At 52.3% G+C, this 16,936-nt stretch overlaps 2 protein-coding genes and 1 pseudogene across 6 annotated transcripts in view; 1 reads left to right on the top strand and 2 right to left on the bottom strand.

The window, feature by feature from the left end:
* Positions 1-16,936, bottom strand: part of LOC122429593 (BOLA class I histocompatibility antigen, alpha chain BL3-7-like) — a 425,948-nt gene that overhangs the window by 339,211 nt on the left and 69,801 nt on the right. The gene's annotated exons all lie outside the window — the stretch shown is intronic.
* LOC122429596 (MHC class I polypeptide-related sequence B-like) lies at positions 1,841-10,155 on the top strand. The gene is made up of 6 exons (XM_043450066.1): positions 1,841-2,066; positions 4,681-4,938; positions 5,187-5,474; positions 6,064-6,336; positions 6,447-6,593; positions 8,786-10,155. Exons 1-6 carry the CDS (start codon positions 1,985-1,987, stop codon positions 8,908-8,910), a joined length of 1,173 nt encoding a protein of 390 aa, XP_043306001.1. The 5' UTR covers positions 1,841-1,984; the 3' UTR covers positions 8,911-10,155.
* LOC122429600 lies at positions 12,689-16,135 on the bottom strand (annotated as a pseudogene).

Here is a 16,936-nt window from a genome sequence, read left to right as displayed (position 1 = left end):
GTCATCCCGGTCTTTGAAGAAAGTCACTCTGGGTCTAGTTTCCTCCCTAACGTTGACAGAACCTTGGTCTGTGTATATTTTCCTGGATCCTCAGTTTCTGCTTTCCTCTGCGATGGGCGGGACCGGATTCGAAGGCCAGCTCCGCCGCGGACTCTTTCCTTCCCCGGGCGACGCGAGGCGGTGGGGAATGTACTTGGATCCTAGAATTCAAGAGCGGCCCCGTGGGCTCCGGGCCTCAGAAAAAACCTATTGAGAATTGACCCAGAGAGTGCTTGAAATGAATCGGGTTCCGGTATCTCCCTTCGGACCTACAACTGGGAATTTCCGTGGACCCGGGCATATCTGCGTTTTCACAGCCTGAAGCCTGCAGATGTTAATTGTTGAGCAGTTTGAGAGCCAGAAACCTAAATGCAGCTCACTCCTCTCCCAACCTGGGCAGGTTGGAAATTCCTTCATTTTGCCTTTTTTTTTTTTTTAATCCACGAACAGCATTTCTTCCCTTTAAGCCAGAGTTAGAGGGGAGGGGCGATCTTCTGAGGGTTTGCCGAGCCCCGCCCTGGATTATGTAACGTCCCAACTCTCGGGTCGTTTTCTGTTTCCTTTCCCGACCCTGTAGTGGTACCAGACGTCTGCGGAGAGAAAGAGGCCCGTGTGCCGGTGAGTCCAGGGGTACAAAAGAAAGAATGGAGATAAAGTAGTTTATAGAGCAAAGCAGGGGAGTCTGGAGGCCGGGTGGGTGGAGGAAAAGCACTTGGTATACCGGACTAGCTGCGATGTGTGCTGGGGGAGGAGCTCCCCCAATCTGGACTCCTACTTCCCACGCAGAATAGTTGGCATTATCTCTCATTATAATCATCCCGAGTTGGGAAACAAACAGCATGTTAACGTTAGTATTAAAAGTCTTTGGGGGAGAGAGAGGGTTCACCTAAGTGAACCAGCTTGCTGGAGCAGCCACACCCAGCAAGTCTTGGAAAGAGGACTGAGGAAAGGGCTTGTCTAGCTGTCAGGAGAGCTGGCTTCCATCTGCCTGTCTATACCTTCACTACTCATTTATTTATTTATTTTAGGTTGCCCTGAGTCTTTGTTGCTGCACGGGGGGCTTCTCTAGTTGCCGGGAGCTGGTCTAGAGCGGGGAGGGGCCGTTCAGTAGTTGTGGTGAACCAGTGAAGTTGCTCAGTCGTGTCTGGCTCTTAGTGACCCCATGGACTGTAGCCTACCAGGCCCCTCCATCCATGGAATTTTCCAGGCAAGAGTACTGGAGCGGGTTGCCATTTCCTTCTCCAGGGGATCTTCCGGACCCAGGGATCGAACCACGGTCTCCTGCATTACAGTAGACGCTTTACTGTCTGAGCCACCAGGGAAGCCCAGTTGGTACAGGGGCTCAGCTGCTCCCGGGCCTGTGGAGTCTTCCCAGAGCAAGATGGAACCCATGTTCCCTGCACTGGGAGGCAGACTCCATCCACTCTACTGCTCGGGGGGAGGTCCACTTTCACTTGTGAGCTTTAGCAGTGAAAAAGAATCTCTCTGGGATGGGACAGGACCCAATCTCTGACCTGCTAAGTAAATTATGATGGTCAAAGTAATTAACAAAAATGATGCGAAATCTAAGAAATGTTAAAACTTTCTGAGGCATGATATTTGGGCCCACAACAAAAGTATTGCATAAGGATCTTAGTGGAATAGTTAGTAATGAGAGGCAGAGTACAACTGAGCGGCGGAAGTGAAGTGAAGTGAAATAGCTCAGTCGTCTCTGACCCTTTGCGACCGGGTGGACTGTACCGTACCAGGCTCCTCCCTCCATGGGATTCGCCAAGGAGGAGTGGAGGGAACTGCTATATTGGAGCGGGGGCAGGACCGGGGGCGGGGCCGGGGCGGGGCCAGGGGCAGGAATGGATTTGTCAGCCCTACTTCCAGCTCAGTTCCCCGCCGCGGTTTCTCGGGTCCGCCACATTTCGTGCTGTCCCGGAGCCTCTGGCAGGGAGACATGATCTGGGCCATGGGGCTCTCTCTTGTCTGGCCGTTTCCAGCCGGCGCTGCCTTTTTTGTGCTCCTGGGTACAGTCGCCGGTGAGTGGAGTTCATTGAGGTCTCAGTCCGGACGGAGCCCGGGGTGGTTTCAGGGGTCCGTGTGTTTAGTATTCGATGGGATTCGGTGAGCGTCGCGGGGACAGTCTCAATTGCGACGGGGGTTGGGCGAATAGAGGAGTTGGGGGGGTGGTGGGAGGAAGGTGGGGGGCGGGGAAGGTGTAAGGTCAAGGAGCGGCCGGGAACTTCACCAGGCGTGTGGCGAGCGCTGCATCCCGCTTTTCAGTCTCTTTCCAGTTCCTAGCCTCTGCTCTCCCTGCCCCACCTGCCCTCCGCGGTTCCCTCATCACGTCTTAGTCCTCAGATTCCCCTGATTGGCAAGGCAGCCTGGACCATCCTGCTCCGTGCCGCTCCCCGCCCCACCCGGTTGCTCCATGATGGCGCCCAAGTTTCTTCCAGGTCCCAGGCTCAGGCGATCACTTCTTAGCCGTCTGTGGGGCGACCTCTTCGGCCCCTGGAAGCTGCCCTCTCCTATTCTTAGCTCTGCCGTCTCTTCTTTCTGGCCGCCTGAAACAAGGAGTTTCCAGGCAGGTGGCGTTAAGGGTCCTCAGCCCCGAGAGTTAGGGCCCATCTTCTAATGACCTGGGCCTCTGGGAAGGGGCAAGCTCGATCCTCTCTCTTTCTACTGCTATGGGCACTGTGGCGGCTCCTGAATCACTGACGAAGGTTAGGTCTGAGGGCTTTGGGACCAAAGGATTCTTCCTGCGATTTCCGTGGTCTCCCCTCCCCACCCCCGTTACTCCCCCCTCCCCCACTAACGTGAACTCTAATTTTCCGCTGTGCCTGTGGTCCCACAACTGAAGTTTTTCCTACCTCCTCCCTTGCTGGCCCTCGAGCCCCCTCGGGATTTGCCCTTTGCCCTCCCCACTCCCTGCTGCCCGCCCCACCCCACCCTCCCCCCCCCGCCCCCATCGTTCTCTGAGCTCTTCCTAGGGCGTCCCCACACTCATCCCTTTTCCCGCTACAGGTCCCTCCCCTCCCTTCATGGGTCTTTTCCTGCGAGGATCGATCACCTCAAGGCTTCTACCGCCCCTCAGCTTTCACTAACCTTACTTTTCCTGGGCTGACTTTTACCCATGGATTTTCCCCTCCAAATAGGTGATGCCCTATTTTCATCACCAGGGAGGAGCTCTTCTGATAATGATCCTTGGGCCTAGAGCACAGTGCCCAGCCCCTGGGGGAGGACCTGTCCCCCACTTGACACCCATCCTCCTACCTCTGACCCAGAGCAGGCACCTGCTCTTGGCCCTCTGCCAAGGGGGGCCTTTCACCCAACACGGCCCCTCCCCGACTCCTGCATCCTAAACCTCACCCTCTGGATTCCTCCACTCTCCAGGCCACAGGTGCCTCCACTTTCCCTGGTCCCTCTGCAGCTCCCCCCATGGCACCTTTCCCTGCTCCCAGCCTTGTCCGAGTGCCTTGGGCCCTCACCAAGTTCTCATCAATCACAGGCCCCTGGTGCCCATAATCTCCACCTTACCCTCACTCTCCCTCACCCAAGGCGTCCCTCCTCTTTACCTTTACAGGGTAAAGACACCCCCTGTCTTTACCTTAACCCAAGGGTGGGGTCACCCCTGAGCCATGCTCATCCCTTGCCCCTCAATCCCAGGCCCTCACCTCATCTCCTCTGCAGTCTCTTCCCTTCCCCCACAGTAGGAATACTGCCCTTGGTCCACTGCCCACCTCCTTAGCCTTCATCACCCTCTCTTTGGTTCCACGACCCCAGTGGGCTCTCACTATCTCAGTCTTGTATCCAAAATCCTTGTTTATGCCACTTTGTCACAGGCCTTTCCTACAGGGAGTCTTCTCCCAGGCCCCCACCCCTGCTTGCTGGATGCCTGACCCTGACCCTCCGTGGAGGTGTGACGTCACTCCCTCCAACCCCTCCCACCACGTAGGTGCTTCCCAGTGTGCACCTTGGCTTTAAGTTCTATTTTCTCTGGCCACCCTACTCCTAATTCTTCATGACCCTTGTGCGCATGGACTGACTCCTCCCAGGGGACACCCCCCACCCGGGGTCTCACCAGCCCTCTGTGCACTCTGGGCCCAGACCCACTCCTTCACCTCCCCCAGCTTACTGGCCACCTTCATCTCTCTTGGGGCCACAGCCCAGCCCCTCAGGCCCCTCCGCCTCCTGCCTCAGCCTCCCTGGAGCCCACCTTGTCCATGATGAGCCTGCACCAGGGGGGGCAGCCCTTGATCTCCATCTCACCTGACCCCCCTCTGACCAGGGATGCCTCTGGTCCTGGGTCTGACACTGCCCTTCCCTCCCTCTGACTCCACCTCCCCTCTCCCTCTTCATGCCTCTCCCCTTGCCCTGCTGCCTGGACCCTTAGGGAGCCGACACCTCCCTGTCCTGTCACTTGTCCTACATGTGTGTCCATCTCCACCCTCTCCCTCCACTCCTCCATTCCCCTCTCCCTCCTTCTCTTTTGCATTTTTCCTGTATGGAAATCCTCATTCTGGTCCCTTGAACCCATGCTTCTTCTGCATCCTCAGCAGCTGGAGCAGGTCAGGACACAGAACTTGTCTGTTAAACATCTGATGTGCACTTGTCTCCAGAAAGCAGCTTCATCTGCGGTTCCTCCTTCCCCAGGATCCCACAGGCTTTCTTACAACATTACGGTGCTGTACCGGGATGCCTTTGTGCAGTCCAGATTTTTTGCTGAGGGATACCTGGATGGTCAGGCCTTCCTGCACTTTGATGACACGAAGTGGAGGGCAGAGCCCCAGGGACAGTGGGCTGAAAGGCTGGGAGCAGAGACATGGGAGACAGATTCCAAGGACTTGAACGAGGCCTGGAAGGAGCTCAGGAAACTTCTAGCAGAAATCCTGTCCCTGCAGGAGAAAAGAGGTGAGAGGGCAGAGGAGGCGAGAGTGCTATGAGGCATTTTCCAGGAGGGTCTGCAGCCCAGAGCACGGGCCTCTTTCCTCTGAATTTGGGGATGGGGGTGAGGAATTGGGGTCTGTGAGTTCAGCAGCACAGGGAAGACATGGAGGGGAGCAGGGGGGAGCCCTCTATCTGGACTTTCTCACTTGGGTGGGAGAACAGAGGCCCTTGGGACCAGAGAGGTCACTGCTCGGGGGATGGGGATGGGGCAGGCTTACATTCCCTCCAGGAGACCGTGGGCTGTGAGATCCGTGAAGATAGCCAACCCCAGGGCTTCCGGCTTCTCCACTTCGATGGGGAGCTCCTCCTCTCCTGTTACCCGGAGGCCCACGGATGTACCTTGCCCCAGTCCTCGGCTCGGACCTTGGCCATGGAAATGGAGAAGTTCTGGGACACAGAAGGCTTTCTAAGCAAGGATTACAAGGCCCACGTGCAGGGAGAACTTTGTGGAAGACTGCGGGGCTACCTGGAATCCTGGACGGGCTTCATGGAGAGGACAGGTACTGACCCTGGGCCAGGCCCTTCCCATGCCCCGATCTTAAAGCCTCCCATTCCGACTTGCCCATGGACCCTCCCTGTCCCCTGGGCGCATATGTGCTCTGTTGGCATGGTGTCCTGGGGTTTCTTTCCTGTTCTGTTAAATTCACTGCAGAAAGGTGAGTGGGTTGGGGGTGGGGGGGGATGAACTGCCCCTGTGACAGTTGTTCAGGGTAGCAGGGGATCCTCTGACAGAAACTGTACGAGGGGAGGTGGGTGTCAGGCAGCAGAGGAGGCCCTTAGATGGGAATGGGCCCCTGGCTCCAGCCTGCCTGATCCAGAAAATTCCCTCTAGTTCCCAGGAGCCCACCCTTCACAGCCCCCTCCCCAGCATCAACAGTGGATCCAAGTCAGTGAGGCCCATCCCACCCCTCCCCTTTCCCGCCAGAGGACTTGGGGCCCAGGGTGCAGAACAGACTTGGAGCAGGCCTGAGGGGATGAGGGCTCAGCCAGAGGTGACAGTGAGGAGGAGCAGCCCTGTGCGCCCCGTCCTCCTTCGAGGGAGCAGGGCTTGGCCGCGGGCCTCACTGGCTCTGTGCTTTCTCCCCACAGTGCCGCCAGCCGTGAATGTGACCCGCAGCCAGGACTCGGAGGGCATGGTCCACCTCACATGCAGGGCTTTTGGCTTCTTTCCCCGGAATATCTCAGTGGCCTGGTTTCGGGATGAGGAACCCATGAGCCGGGACACCCTGGAGTCTGGGGGTATCCTGCCTGATGGGACCTACTATACCTGGGAAACCATAATAATTCCCCAAGGAGAGGAGCAGCGGGTCAAGTGCCTTGTGGAACACAGCGGGAATCACAGTACACACCTTGCACCCTTGGGTGAGCCTGGAGGTGGCCTGGGAGGGTCAGAGGCCAGGGTCAGGGAGAGGAGAGCAGGTTGTGGCTCTGGGGTGCCCGGCTTGTATATAATAAGGTCCTTTTCTTTTCAGGAAGGACCCTGGTGCACCAGAGATCAGCGTGGACTGTGAGCACTGCTCATGCTCTTGTTGTTACTCTTGCTGCTGTTGCTCTCATCGGATTTTGTGTCTGTTGTTATATTGAGAAGAGGAAAACAGTGTCAGCTACAGCGAGGCCAGGTGAGAAATCTGGGCAGGGGGTGCTCTGCCTGTGATTCGGTAGTGATGAGGATTTAGCTCCCTGCTCTGTTCTCAGCTCTCTTTGTTTTCTGTCAGGCTCACTGGGGCTTGTCTGGGGAGCATGTGTTGGATTATGTGCTGGTTGGGAGGGTCTAGGTGATCCAGGAACCAGAGAGAACCTTTAGTAAAGTGTCTGTACCTGGTGAGGAGGGGATAAAAACCTGAAGAGGAATTCAGAGGAAAGGTGATGACCGAAGTGCCTGTCTGCATTTCTCCCCCCGGATTTTCAGTCATTATTAAGAATCCAAGTGAAAGAATCATAAGGCTCAAACTAGGGGTCAGTGGATGGTCAGAGCCTTGCATGTGATGTCCCCTTGCCAGGCCCCACTTAGAGATGTCTGGCAGCCTCTCAAATTCCTCCTCCATGAACTATCTTCTGAGTTGAGTGTCTGCTGGATCACTCCCAGCCTGCATCTTTCGCAAGTTCCCATCAAGTGCCCCCAGGCCAGCTGGGCTCTCCTTCCCCATAATATGGAGGACTAGTAGATATCCTTTGACCATTTGAGGAGAGGAGACCAGTCAATCCTCAGGCAACTGGGGTCACTGATTTTATCCCATCTCCAGGTTTTTCCTACCTAGCCCCTTGGGACACAGTCCAAGGGCTCTTTAGAGCAGGGCACTGGATCTGCGCTCCGTGGCCTCACCTGCCCCCCTGAGTCAGTTCCCTTGCCCATGGTGGTCACTGCCTTGTTGATTTGGAGAAGGGAGGTCACTTTGACTTCCCCATCATAGATTGGGTTGAGTGGAGAGGAAAAGAGAAGCAGAGCTTTGTGTGTGGCAAAGTGCAAAGGCAGAAGATGGAACAGTAAAAATGTGGCAGACTCTCGGCTTCTGTCGAGGCCACGTTTTCTGTGTCAGTTGCCTTGTTGGGGGCTTGGTTTCTTATCCCCAAACCTAATTTCCGGATCATTCGGCCTTTGGCATGGGCATACAGGGGTGGTTCGTTCTCACAGCAGCAGACTCTGTCCATGTAGCACCCAGAGCAGGGACCCAGCAGATCTGTAGTTTCTCCTGCTCTTATCTGGGGAACATCAATTCTGGTTCTTCTGGGGCATAAATTGTTGTCTTGTATGTGTTGGGGCATTTGCCAGGAAAACTATGACTATCATCTCAAAATCACTTTTGAAGTTTTTAATGTTCAATAAAACTATTTATGATTTCAGGTGGCATACCTTAATAGGATTTCCATGCATATTAAATGAAACAGGTATTCAAATGGGGCACTCCCACTGGGAGGTGGAGGGTGGGATGGCAGTCCCAGGGTGCAGAGGGGGCCAGGTACAGCTTCATTCTGGGGAAGTTCTCAAGAACCCCAATCCACATTGAAAAGCAGATCCCCTGCAGGTAGTGAGGGTGGGTCCTGGTTGACTCCCTGGCTGAGCAAGGCAGGAGGGCCTGCTCTGCCTCAGCCCAGCCCAGCACTTGGAGTGGAGCTGGGATTCCCAGGAAGGAGCAGGAAAGGCCAAGTGTAGCCTAGGAGCCTGGGCAGAGAGTGAGGGTTGGGGCGAGGCCAGGGGTGCTCCAGGGTCCAGTCAGGGGGAGAGTCTACGGCAGCCCAGTGTTTCTAGACAGGGCTGCTGTCCCCTGGGCCTCCGGATGGGCTTTCCAGTTCGGAGCTGCTGGCTCAGGGCTGGGGATGAGGGGGAGGGGGGCTGCAGGAGGTGGAGGTCAGGGTTGAGGTGGAACCGGGCGGTGGAGCAGGTACTTGTGTGGGTGAGAAGGCCAAGAACTGAGGAGAGAAAGGAGCTGTGTGTGTGTCCACTCCTGGGCTGGAGGAACATGGAGCTGGGTCCTCTCTGTGAGGGAGCCTTGCATTGCGTTAGCGAATGGATCTGGGTTCAAGGCGGAAAGGCCTTGGGTTTTCACTCCTGGATCTTGTCCTTGTGTCCTGCGACTTCTGTCCCTGTTGCGGAGGGTGGTGGCAGCAGGGACAGGTGATGACGCTGATGGAGCCAGGGGAGGAGTTCAGCAAGAGCTGGGAAAAAGGAGGCAAAAAAAGAACAGGTGTGTTCTTCCCTCAGAGGAAGGCAGAATCTGACTTTGAAGCAACTGAAGGAGAATCTCTGAGGGAATGAAAAGCATTATTCTGCAACCAGTTGGTCAGTTATTTATTGGTTTTTCTTTTTCCCCAGAGCCTATTAGCCTACAAGACCTGGATCAATTCCAGACGGAGCCAACTGATCATAATGGCCTCACACACCCGGAATTCCAGTCCTCGTGTCAGACTCAGCTCCTCAGTTTAACAGGGGAAGCTTAGAATCTGCAGCCAGGAGGCCTGAATTCAGTTCCTGGTTCTGGTCTTAATAGCACTTTTTCTTTTATGTGTGTTATTAATTTTATTATTTTTAAATTATTTTTATTTTATATTTTATTTGTAACTGGAGAATACTTGCATTATGATGTATTGGTTTCTGCCACACAGCACTGTGAATCAGCCCTAAGTCTACATGTATCTCCTCCCTCTGCAACTTCCCTCCCACCCTCCCCACCCCACCCCTCTAGGACACTGAGCACCAGGCTGAGTACCCAGTCAGGTCTTGTTCCCTCCCTGCTGGTGCACACGATGCACAGTAAGATAATGGGAATAGAGAACTCATTCCATGTCTGTTTCTCTCAGTAGCTTTTTACACATGGTGATGTGTATGTTTCAATGCTACTCTCAATTCATCCCACCCTCTCCTTCCCTCACAGGTCCATTCTCCATGTCTGCGTCTCTATTCCTGCTCTGTAAATAATTCATCAGTACCATTTTTCTAGATTCCATATAGATGTATTTTTTGTTTTATTATTATTATTTTTGAAGGTAGTTGATTTATAGTAGAACACATTCCTTCTTGAGGTCTCCATTTGTTCATCTATGAAATGAGAAAACTAGTATTTAGTTTGTTATGGTTGGGATGATTAAAACCGATAATGTATTTGACGTGGTTACTGTTGAGGATGAGTGTCCTGAGCTGAGAGAATAAAGGAGCCCAGAACATGGAGGGCTGGGCAGCATCTCCCTCCATGAGCTCAGGCTGATTTCCACAGGGCAGATGGGAGGTGAGACTTCTCCATCGGACCCTCAGTCGTTCCTGACTTCTGGTCAGGGGAAGCACAGGTGAGCGGTGCTCTCCTTGGTCAGGACCACCTTAGGCTCACCCAGGTAAAGCATTTGTGGCAGCGTGTTCTAAGGGGCACCTCCCACAGACCCGAGACAGATGACAGGAGCACTTTCTGCAGCAGGACCGGACTGGAAGCAAGAGGGTGATGAAGGGTTCTCCTAGTCAGGTCCTGTTCCCTCCCTGCCTGGTGCACACGATGCACAGTAAGGTAATGGGAATAGAGAACTCATTCCATATCTGTTTATCCAAATGTTTATCCAAAGAATATATTCTTTCACGGTTTTCAAGGTTAATGTGATTCACGCAGTTGTGCATGCATATTTCCATTTGAGTATTTTTGCATTTTAGTAAACTCTCAAGTGTCATTTGTTGTACTCAGCTTTCATTAAGCATAAACTTTCATCCTCATTCATTTCTTGTGTGATTATTTCATCAAAGGCACCACTGGCTGTAAATTAAGAAGTCAAATATCTGTGCATGATTTCTCGTGATACAGACTCTTATTATAATCCTGATTCTTCTCAATTTCTGCTTTCCCATAGGAAAGCAGACCACTTTGAATAATGTTTAGCTGATTCTTTTGGCTTTTATTTCCAAATCTCTAAACACGATGCCTTATTAGAACTGCTGCTTGATTTTTCTGTCACAGCCACTGTCTGTCGCATCACACAGGGGCTGATGCAATAGTTAAGTAATTGCTTTCTTTCAGTCTTCCCATTCCTTCAGTTTCCCACTTTATTTTTAGATTGATCATACTTCGTTCATTCAGCTTTTTCTTTTCCATGACTAATACACAGGTCAACTAAAAAGATGTTCAACTAAAGACTTGTGAGTTAAGTTTTATTTGGGGCAAAATGAGGACTGCAGCCTGGGAGACAGCACCTCAGATAGCTCTGAGAAACAGCTCCAAAGAGGTAGGGAGGGAAGGTCAGCATATATGATTTTGGTAAAGGGGGAGTTCAGTGCAATCAAGTACTTATCTTCCCAAGGTTTTCTGCTAGTCACAAGGAGCTAATCTCACCATGAAAGGGTTTAATGCTTTTCTACATATGAGGAAATGAAGCGATCCAAAGGACTGGAAAAGGTCAGTTTTCATTCCAATCCCTAAGAAGGGCAATGCCAAAGAATATTTAAACTACTCTGCAATTGTACTCATTTCACATGCTAGCAAAATTATGCTCAAAATTCTTCAAGCTAGGAGTCAGCAGTATGTGAACTGAGAACTTCCAGATGTACAAGCTGGGTTTAGAGAAGGCAGAGGAAGCAGAGATCATATTGCCAGCATTTGTTGGATCACAGAGAAAGCAAGGGAATTCCACAAAAACATCTACTTCTGCTTCACTGACTATGCTAAAGCCTTTGACTGTGTGGATCACAACAAACTTGTGGAATAGTCTTAAAGTGATGGGAATACCAGACCATCTTACTTGTCTACTGAAAACCTGTCTGCAGGTCGAGAAGCAACAGGTAGAACCAGACACGGAACTACAGACTGGTTTAAAATTGGGAAAGGAGTATAATAAGGCTGTACATTGTCACCCTGCTTATTTAACTTATATGCAGAATACATCAGGCAAAATGCCGGGCTGGATGAATCACAAGTTGGAATCAAAAGTGCAGGAGAAATAAATATCAACAACCTCAGATAAGGAGATGATACCACTTTAATGGCAGAAATGAAGAAGAACTAAAGAGCCTCTTGATGAGGCTTGGCTTTTCCTGACTGTGTTCTATGAAGCTCTCATGAATTCAGCTCTAATGACTGCTCTGTTTGCATGACTCTTTCACGAAGTATGGATACTTTGGATATTCCATCAGTTTTTCCTTTTTTGGAAATGTTATCCTGGACCCTTCTGATGTGCTCCCACCTGGTCTGGATTCTTCTGCATCTGGAGCAGAGCCATCCTCCTAGGATCTCCCTTCACCACCATCTGGGCAGCACTTTAAAGTGCTGTGGATACTGCATAGCACAGGGAACTTTACCCAGCACTCTCTAATGGTGTTATGGGGAAAGAATCTAAGAAACACTGAATGTATTTATAGGTGATGCACTGTACTGTCCAGCAGAAAGTGACACAGCATTGTAAATCAATTACACTCCAATGAAAACAAAACAAAACAAGTAAGCAAGCAGATCTCTACCCTGGATGTCATTTATTAGTCACTTGTTCTTTCAGTCAAACCCGAGGGCCTACATTGTACCAGATCAAGTTCCAGTTCCAGATCTTTGCTCTAACAATTGAAATTTGACATTCTCGTCCATCCCTCTCTCCCCCTCACCTGATTAGGAGCATTTCCAGATTAGGAGAATTCCACACTGAATCTTGGTAGGAGGCAGAGACCATCTTCCTCTGTTAAAGAAGAAAACCCACTTTCCCTAATATTCTTGCCAGAGGACACAGCATGAAGCTGAGGTCCCAGCACTCAGGCGACCACATGTCAGACTCTACTCAGGCCGCTGTGACACAGAGAAGCTGAAACTATGCAGGATGCATCTGACAAGGGTGTCGAGAGTGGGAGTCACACCACCTCCAGTTGTCAGGAGCCTCAGTGATAGCCGTCCTCAGCGCGGGGTCCATGTCCAGCAAGAGGGGCTCACTGTGTGAGCAGTGACACTGTGCCCCAGCAGGGGTGAAAGTTCCTTTGTGGGATCTGGCCTGGAGTGGACACTGGAATGATGAGTGTAGATGCCTCTGTATTTTACCTTTATTAATGTGAACTCAGGCCACTTGCTCTCTCATGGCAGCTACAGCACATCATCCATTCACACTGACATCAGTGCTGCCTTTACTTTCCCCACAAGATCTGATCACCCCTCCCTCTCACACAGACCAGTCTGCACTCTACACATAATGATATTTTCTCTTCAGAAAAGATCCGAGGCTGTGACTATTAGGCACCGCATTTTAAATCCCGGAGTTTGGATTGGAAGAGGTTGGCAGTCTCCCCACCTCCTCACGTTATGCTAATAGGAGCACAGACACATTCAGATGCAGCTGCAGAAAGAGGGGTCCGGGGATCTGATGTCACAAATGGGACTGAGCATCACTCAGTCCCCCCAAGGCAGCTGTCTCACACTGTGAGAGAAAAGAATCAGGAACCAGTTCAGGTCGGTCATGTAAGCACTCACATTCTCCACAGCCCCCCATATGCTCACATGTCCCACTCAAAGATCCCCCCCACCCAGTGTGTCCCCTCTGCTCCAACTCCTCTCCCAATCTAGACTCTCCAGGGTCTCACCTTTAGGAACCGTGAGAGACACATCAGAGCCCAGGGCACTGTCACAGCCTGGGGGAGAACAAGACCAGGACATGGTCAGAACCCACAGGAGAGAAACTAGAGAAAGCGCTTTGAGGAGGGTGAGTCCCCCATGGCCTCCTATCTACACCCTCACAAGAGTCTCAGGAATCACACTCCCTCTGTACTTACTTGCAGTCTGCGTGTAGCCCCTTCCTTTTTCACCTGTGAGAAGAAAGTACCATATGAGAGACCAGGGAGAAGACTGAGTCATGAGACTCTAGAGGAACTCCCTAGTCTGGACGACAAATAACGTTTCAGAACTGTGACCAAAAATCCAGGATAGGCTCAGGAACATGAAGGAAGGAGACGTGGGGGAACTGGACCACCTGCCCTCCTGGAGGTCTGGCTTCAGCAGGGACATTCCCTCCTGACTTTCAAACGCTGAGAAACAGGCCCCAAAACGGAGTTATAAAGATGAAAAATTTGTCTCTCATTTTTACATGTACTTTACAGAAGGGTCAGTCATAGCATCAGCTCAGATTCCACATGTGTGTGGAGGGTACTTTCCAGTAACGAGGCAGCCAAACTTCCACCTGGGCCAGAAACCTGCCCAGTGAGACAAGAAAACTCAGATTCCTCCCTCCTTTTTCTACCTGACCACTTCCTCCTCCAAATCATAGCTCCAGTCACCACAGCTCCAGTGACCATGACAACCAGGCCAACAATGATGCCCATGATGAGGACGGAGGGCTGAGGAGGTTCTGTGGAAGAAAGGGAAGGGGCCAGACTTCAGGCTTCAGTTCTGACCTTGCTGATGGTGTCCAGAAGGGTTCCTGCTTTATCTGAGAGGAAACTCTATTCCTAGCCCATCCTTACCCCATCTCAGGGTGAGGGGCTCCTGAAACCCCTCATGCTGCACATGACACGTGTATCTCAGCTCCTCTCCAGAAGGCACCACCAGGGCTGCCCACTTCTGGAAGCTTCCATCCCCTGAAGGCCTGGTCTCCACAAGCTCCATGTCCTGAGTCTGGTCCTCCCCGTCTCGCTGCCAGGTCAGTGTGATCTCCTCAGGGTAGAAGCCCAGGGCCCAGCACCTCAGGGTGACCTCACGGTCAGAGATGGGGTGATGAGTCACACGTGCCTTTGGAGGGTCTGAAGAGGAAGAATCAGAAAATTCACACTCCATGGGCCACTGAAGCAGAACCACGTGACCATACTGAGAATGGGTGAGATAATGGGTTTGAAAAGAAGCAGCACAGACACCAGACACCAGCCTGGAATCTGTGGTCTGGGCAAAACTCCTAGTTTTTGGAAAGTTCTGGAGTCAGGGTGAGTGCCAAGGTAGGAGACTCCATGTAAGGGGAAAATACAGAGCAATGGTCCTGATTTGGGTGGAGGCTGAAAGTCTCAGAAAAGCTGGAGTCTGGCCTCCTAAGATGGTCTCAGGGTGAGAATAGGCCTTGAGAGAGAAAGTCATGGTTCACAAGATGGCAGTCATAGTCAAAGGGAACTGCTGACCAGTTATTTCAGGGATGCTTTTCTGCTTCTCCAAAAACACTGAGTGCTTTAACTGTCCTTCAGAGAAGTGGGGCCACTGGCGTGTCACTGTCTTCTACAGAATATGAAAACCTGAGGAGATGCCCCCCTCTCCAGACAAGAAGTTGGGGCGGTGTTCCCAGAAGGACCCCATTTTCCTCTCCTGGTGGAAAGCCGGCTCCAGCCTGAGAGGAGATCAGGGAGGCCCGGTGCCCCTAGTACCTGCGCGCAGCAGCGTGTCCTTCCCGTTCTCCAGGTGTCTGCGGAGCCACTGCACGCACTTGACCTCCAGCTAGTTTCGTTGGAACTCAGCCTCACCGGAGATTTCCCACTTGTGCTTGGTTATCTGAGCCACCGTGTCCGCCGCGGTCCAGGAGCGCAGGTCTTCGTTCAGGGCGAGGTAATCCGCACCGTCATAGGCGTTCTGCCAGATCCCGCGGAGGAGGCGCCCGTCCTGCCCCACGTCGCAGCCAAACACCCACTGGAGGGTGTGAGACCCTGACCCGCCCCGACCACCTGCGGTGATTCAACCCAAACTGAAGATGAAACCGGGTCAAGTCCCCGCCCCGCCCCCGCCTACTCCCGAATCGGGGAGCGGTGAGGGTCCCGCAATGTCGGGGTGACCCTTGGACCCAGAGATTCGGGGCGACCCCAGCCAGTCCCTGAGGATGGGGGTCGTGACCTGGACCCGGGTCCGCGTCGCTCACCGGCCTCGCTCTGGTTGTAGAATCCGGGCAGGGTGTTCAAGCCTGACCGCAATCTCTGTTGAGCTTTCTTGGCATCTCGTGTAATCTCTTCCCAGTATTCCGGCCCCTCCTGCTCCACCCACAGCGCCCGCGGCTCCATTCTCGGATTCGGGGCGTCGCTGTCGAACCGCGCGAACTGCGTGTCGTCCACGTAGCCGACGGCAAAGAAACGGGGCTCCCCGAGGCCGGGCCGGGACACGCTGGTGCAGAAATAGTTCAGGGAGTGGGAGCCTGGGGGCGGGGAGGGGGTGAGATCCGGCCCGACATCCTCCTGGCGCGGGTCCCGGGTCAGAGGTGATGGGGCCGGGAGAGGGGAGGGGGCTAGGGGCACGTGAGACCGACAAAGTCGAAGAAAGACCCAGACTTCTTGGGAGAGAGAAAAGGGGGCGGGAAGCAGGGGAAGGACAGGACGGGACGAGGTGGGACAGGACGGGTCTGAGCGAGGGCGGTGGGGTGGCTCCTTCTCTGGGGGTCCTCCCCCCAACCCCCGATCCCCGGGCGGTCCCCTCGCCCCTCCCCGCAGAGGCCGTTCCCTCCCGACCCCGCACTCACCCGCCCAGGTCTCGGTGAGGACCAGGACCCCCGAGAGCAGCAGGAGGAGGGTTCGCGGCCCCATGACCGGTATCCTAGGGGTCTGGGGAGAAACCGAGTCCCGGTGGAGGGTGGGGGTGGGCGTGGGAACCGGTAGAAACTTTATAACCTGGAACCGTAGGGCCGATGATTGGCTTCTAGAAACCAGACAACCAATGGCAGTGAGAACTAGGGCCGCGACACGAGTGTCCCGGCAGAAAGGCACAACACAGTTTGCGAAGAGAAAGTGAAACTCGAGGAGACTAGGGATCCCAAAGCAGACAGCCCCCGCCCCAAACAAGGCCCTTGACTCTGAGACGCTGAGATCCTGAGAACCACATCCGGTACCTGGGACTTTGCCCTGATCCCTCCTCTCCTGCACAGAGAACTCTGTAGCCACACTGTCCCTGAGTCCTGGTCCCGCGACTCTGTAGTCAGATAGTTTCAGAACATTTTGGTCAGGATATTTATAGAGTCCTACAAATTAATGAGGACCCCAAGGATAATTTTGTTTATGTGGTTACTTCTGTCGATATTTTCCATAGTAGAAATAACAGTTTAAAATTTTTTAACTAATTTACTTAGAATAATGTTAATAACCCATGTTAGTTTATATGAAAATAACTATTTCTCCAAATAAACTCTATAGTGGGAACAGTGGAAGTTTTTTCATTTTTATATTTTTGCAAGTCTTTTCCTTGTCTGTCTCACTGGATTTTATGTTTGCTTTTGCACTGAATCCGTTGTTTTGATTGAAATCTATGAAAATAAAAAGGACCATACATATGTAGGAGTAATATTTTTAATAACCTTTCCTGTTATTTGTGGATGTGTATCTTTGATACAAAACTAAAACTACACAAGTGATAGTTTCTTAAAAGTTATTTTCTCAGTGGACCTGAAACAGTATCACTATTTCCTATTCTGTTGCATTAAAATTCATAAGCCTATTTTGCACACTGGATGTCACTTGTACTAATGTAAGATTTTTAAAAAGTAATTCATTGTTTCACTAAGTTTTATAGATCTTTCAGTGTCATTCCTTCTTTCAAATAAAAATTGCATTCCGTGAAAAAGAGGGTAGTTC

Source organism: Cervus canadensis, chromosome 28 (genome assembly GCF_019320065.1).
Source record: "Cervus canadensis isolate Bull #8, Minnesota chromosome 28, ASM1932006v1, whole genome shotgun sequence".
Lineage (NCBI taxonomy): Eukaryota > Metazoa > Chordata > Mammalia > Artiodactyla > Cervidae > Cervus > Cervus canadensis.
This window is presented reverse-complemented; position numbering and strand designations above follow the sequence as displayed.

Coding starts and splice junctions, on each gene's coding strand:
- LOC122429596 (XM_043450066.1), top strand. CDS start 1,985: ATGATCTGGGCCATGGGGCTCTCTCTTGTCTGGCCGTTTCCAGCCGGC. Junction 4,939..5,186: donor GTCCCTGCAGGAGAAAAGAG/GTGAGAGGGCAG, acceptor GGGATGGGGCAG/GCTTACATTCCCTCCAGGAG. Junction 6,337..6,446: donor TACACACCTTGCACCCTTGG/GTGAGCCTGGAG, acceptor TTTTCTTTTCAG/GAAGGACCCTGGTGCACCAG.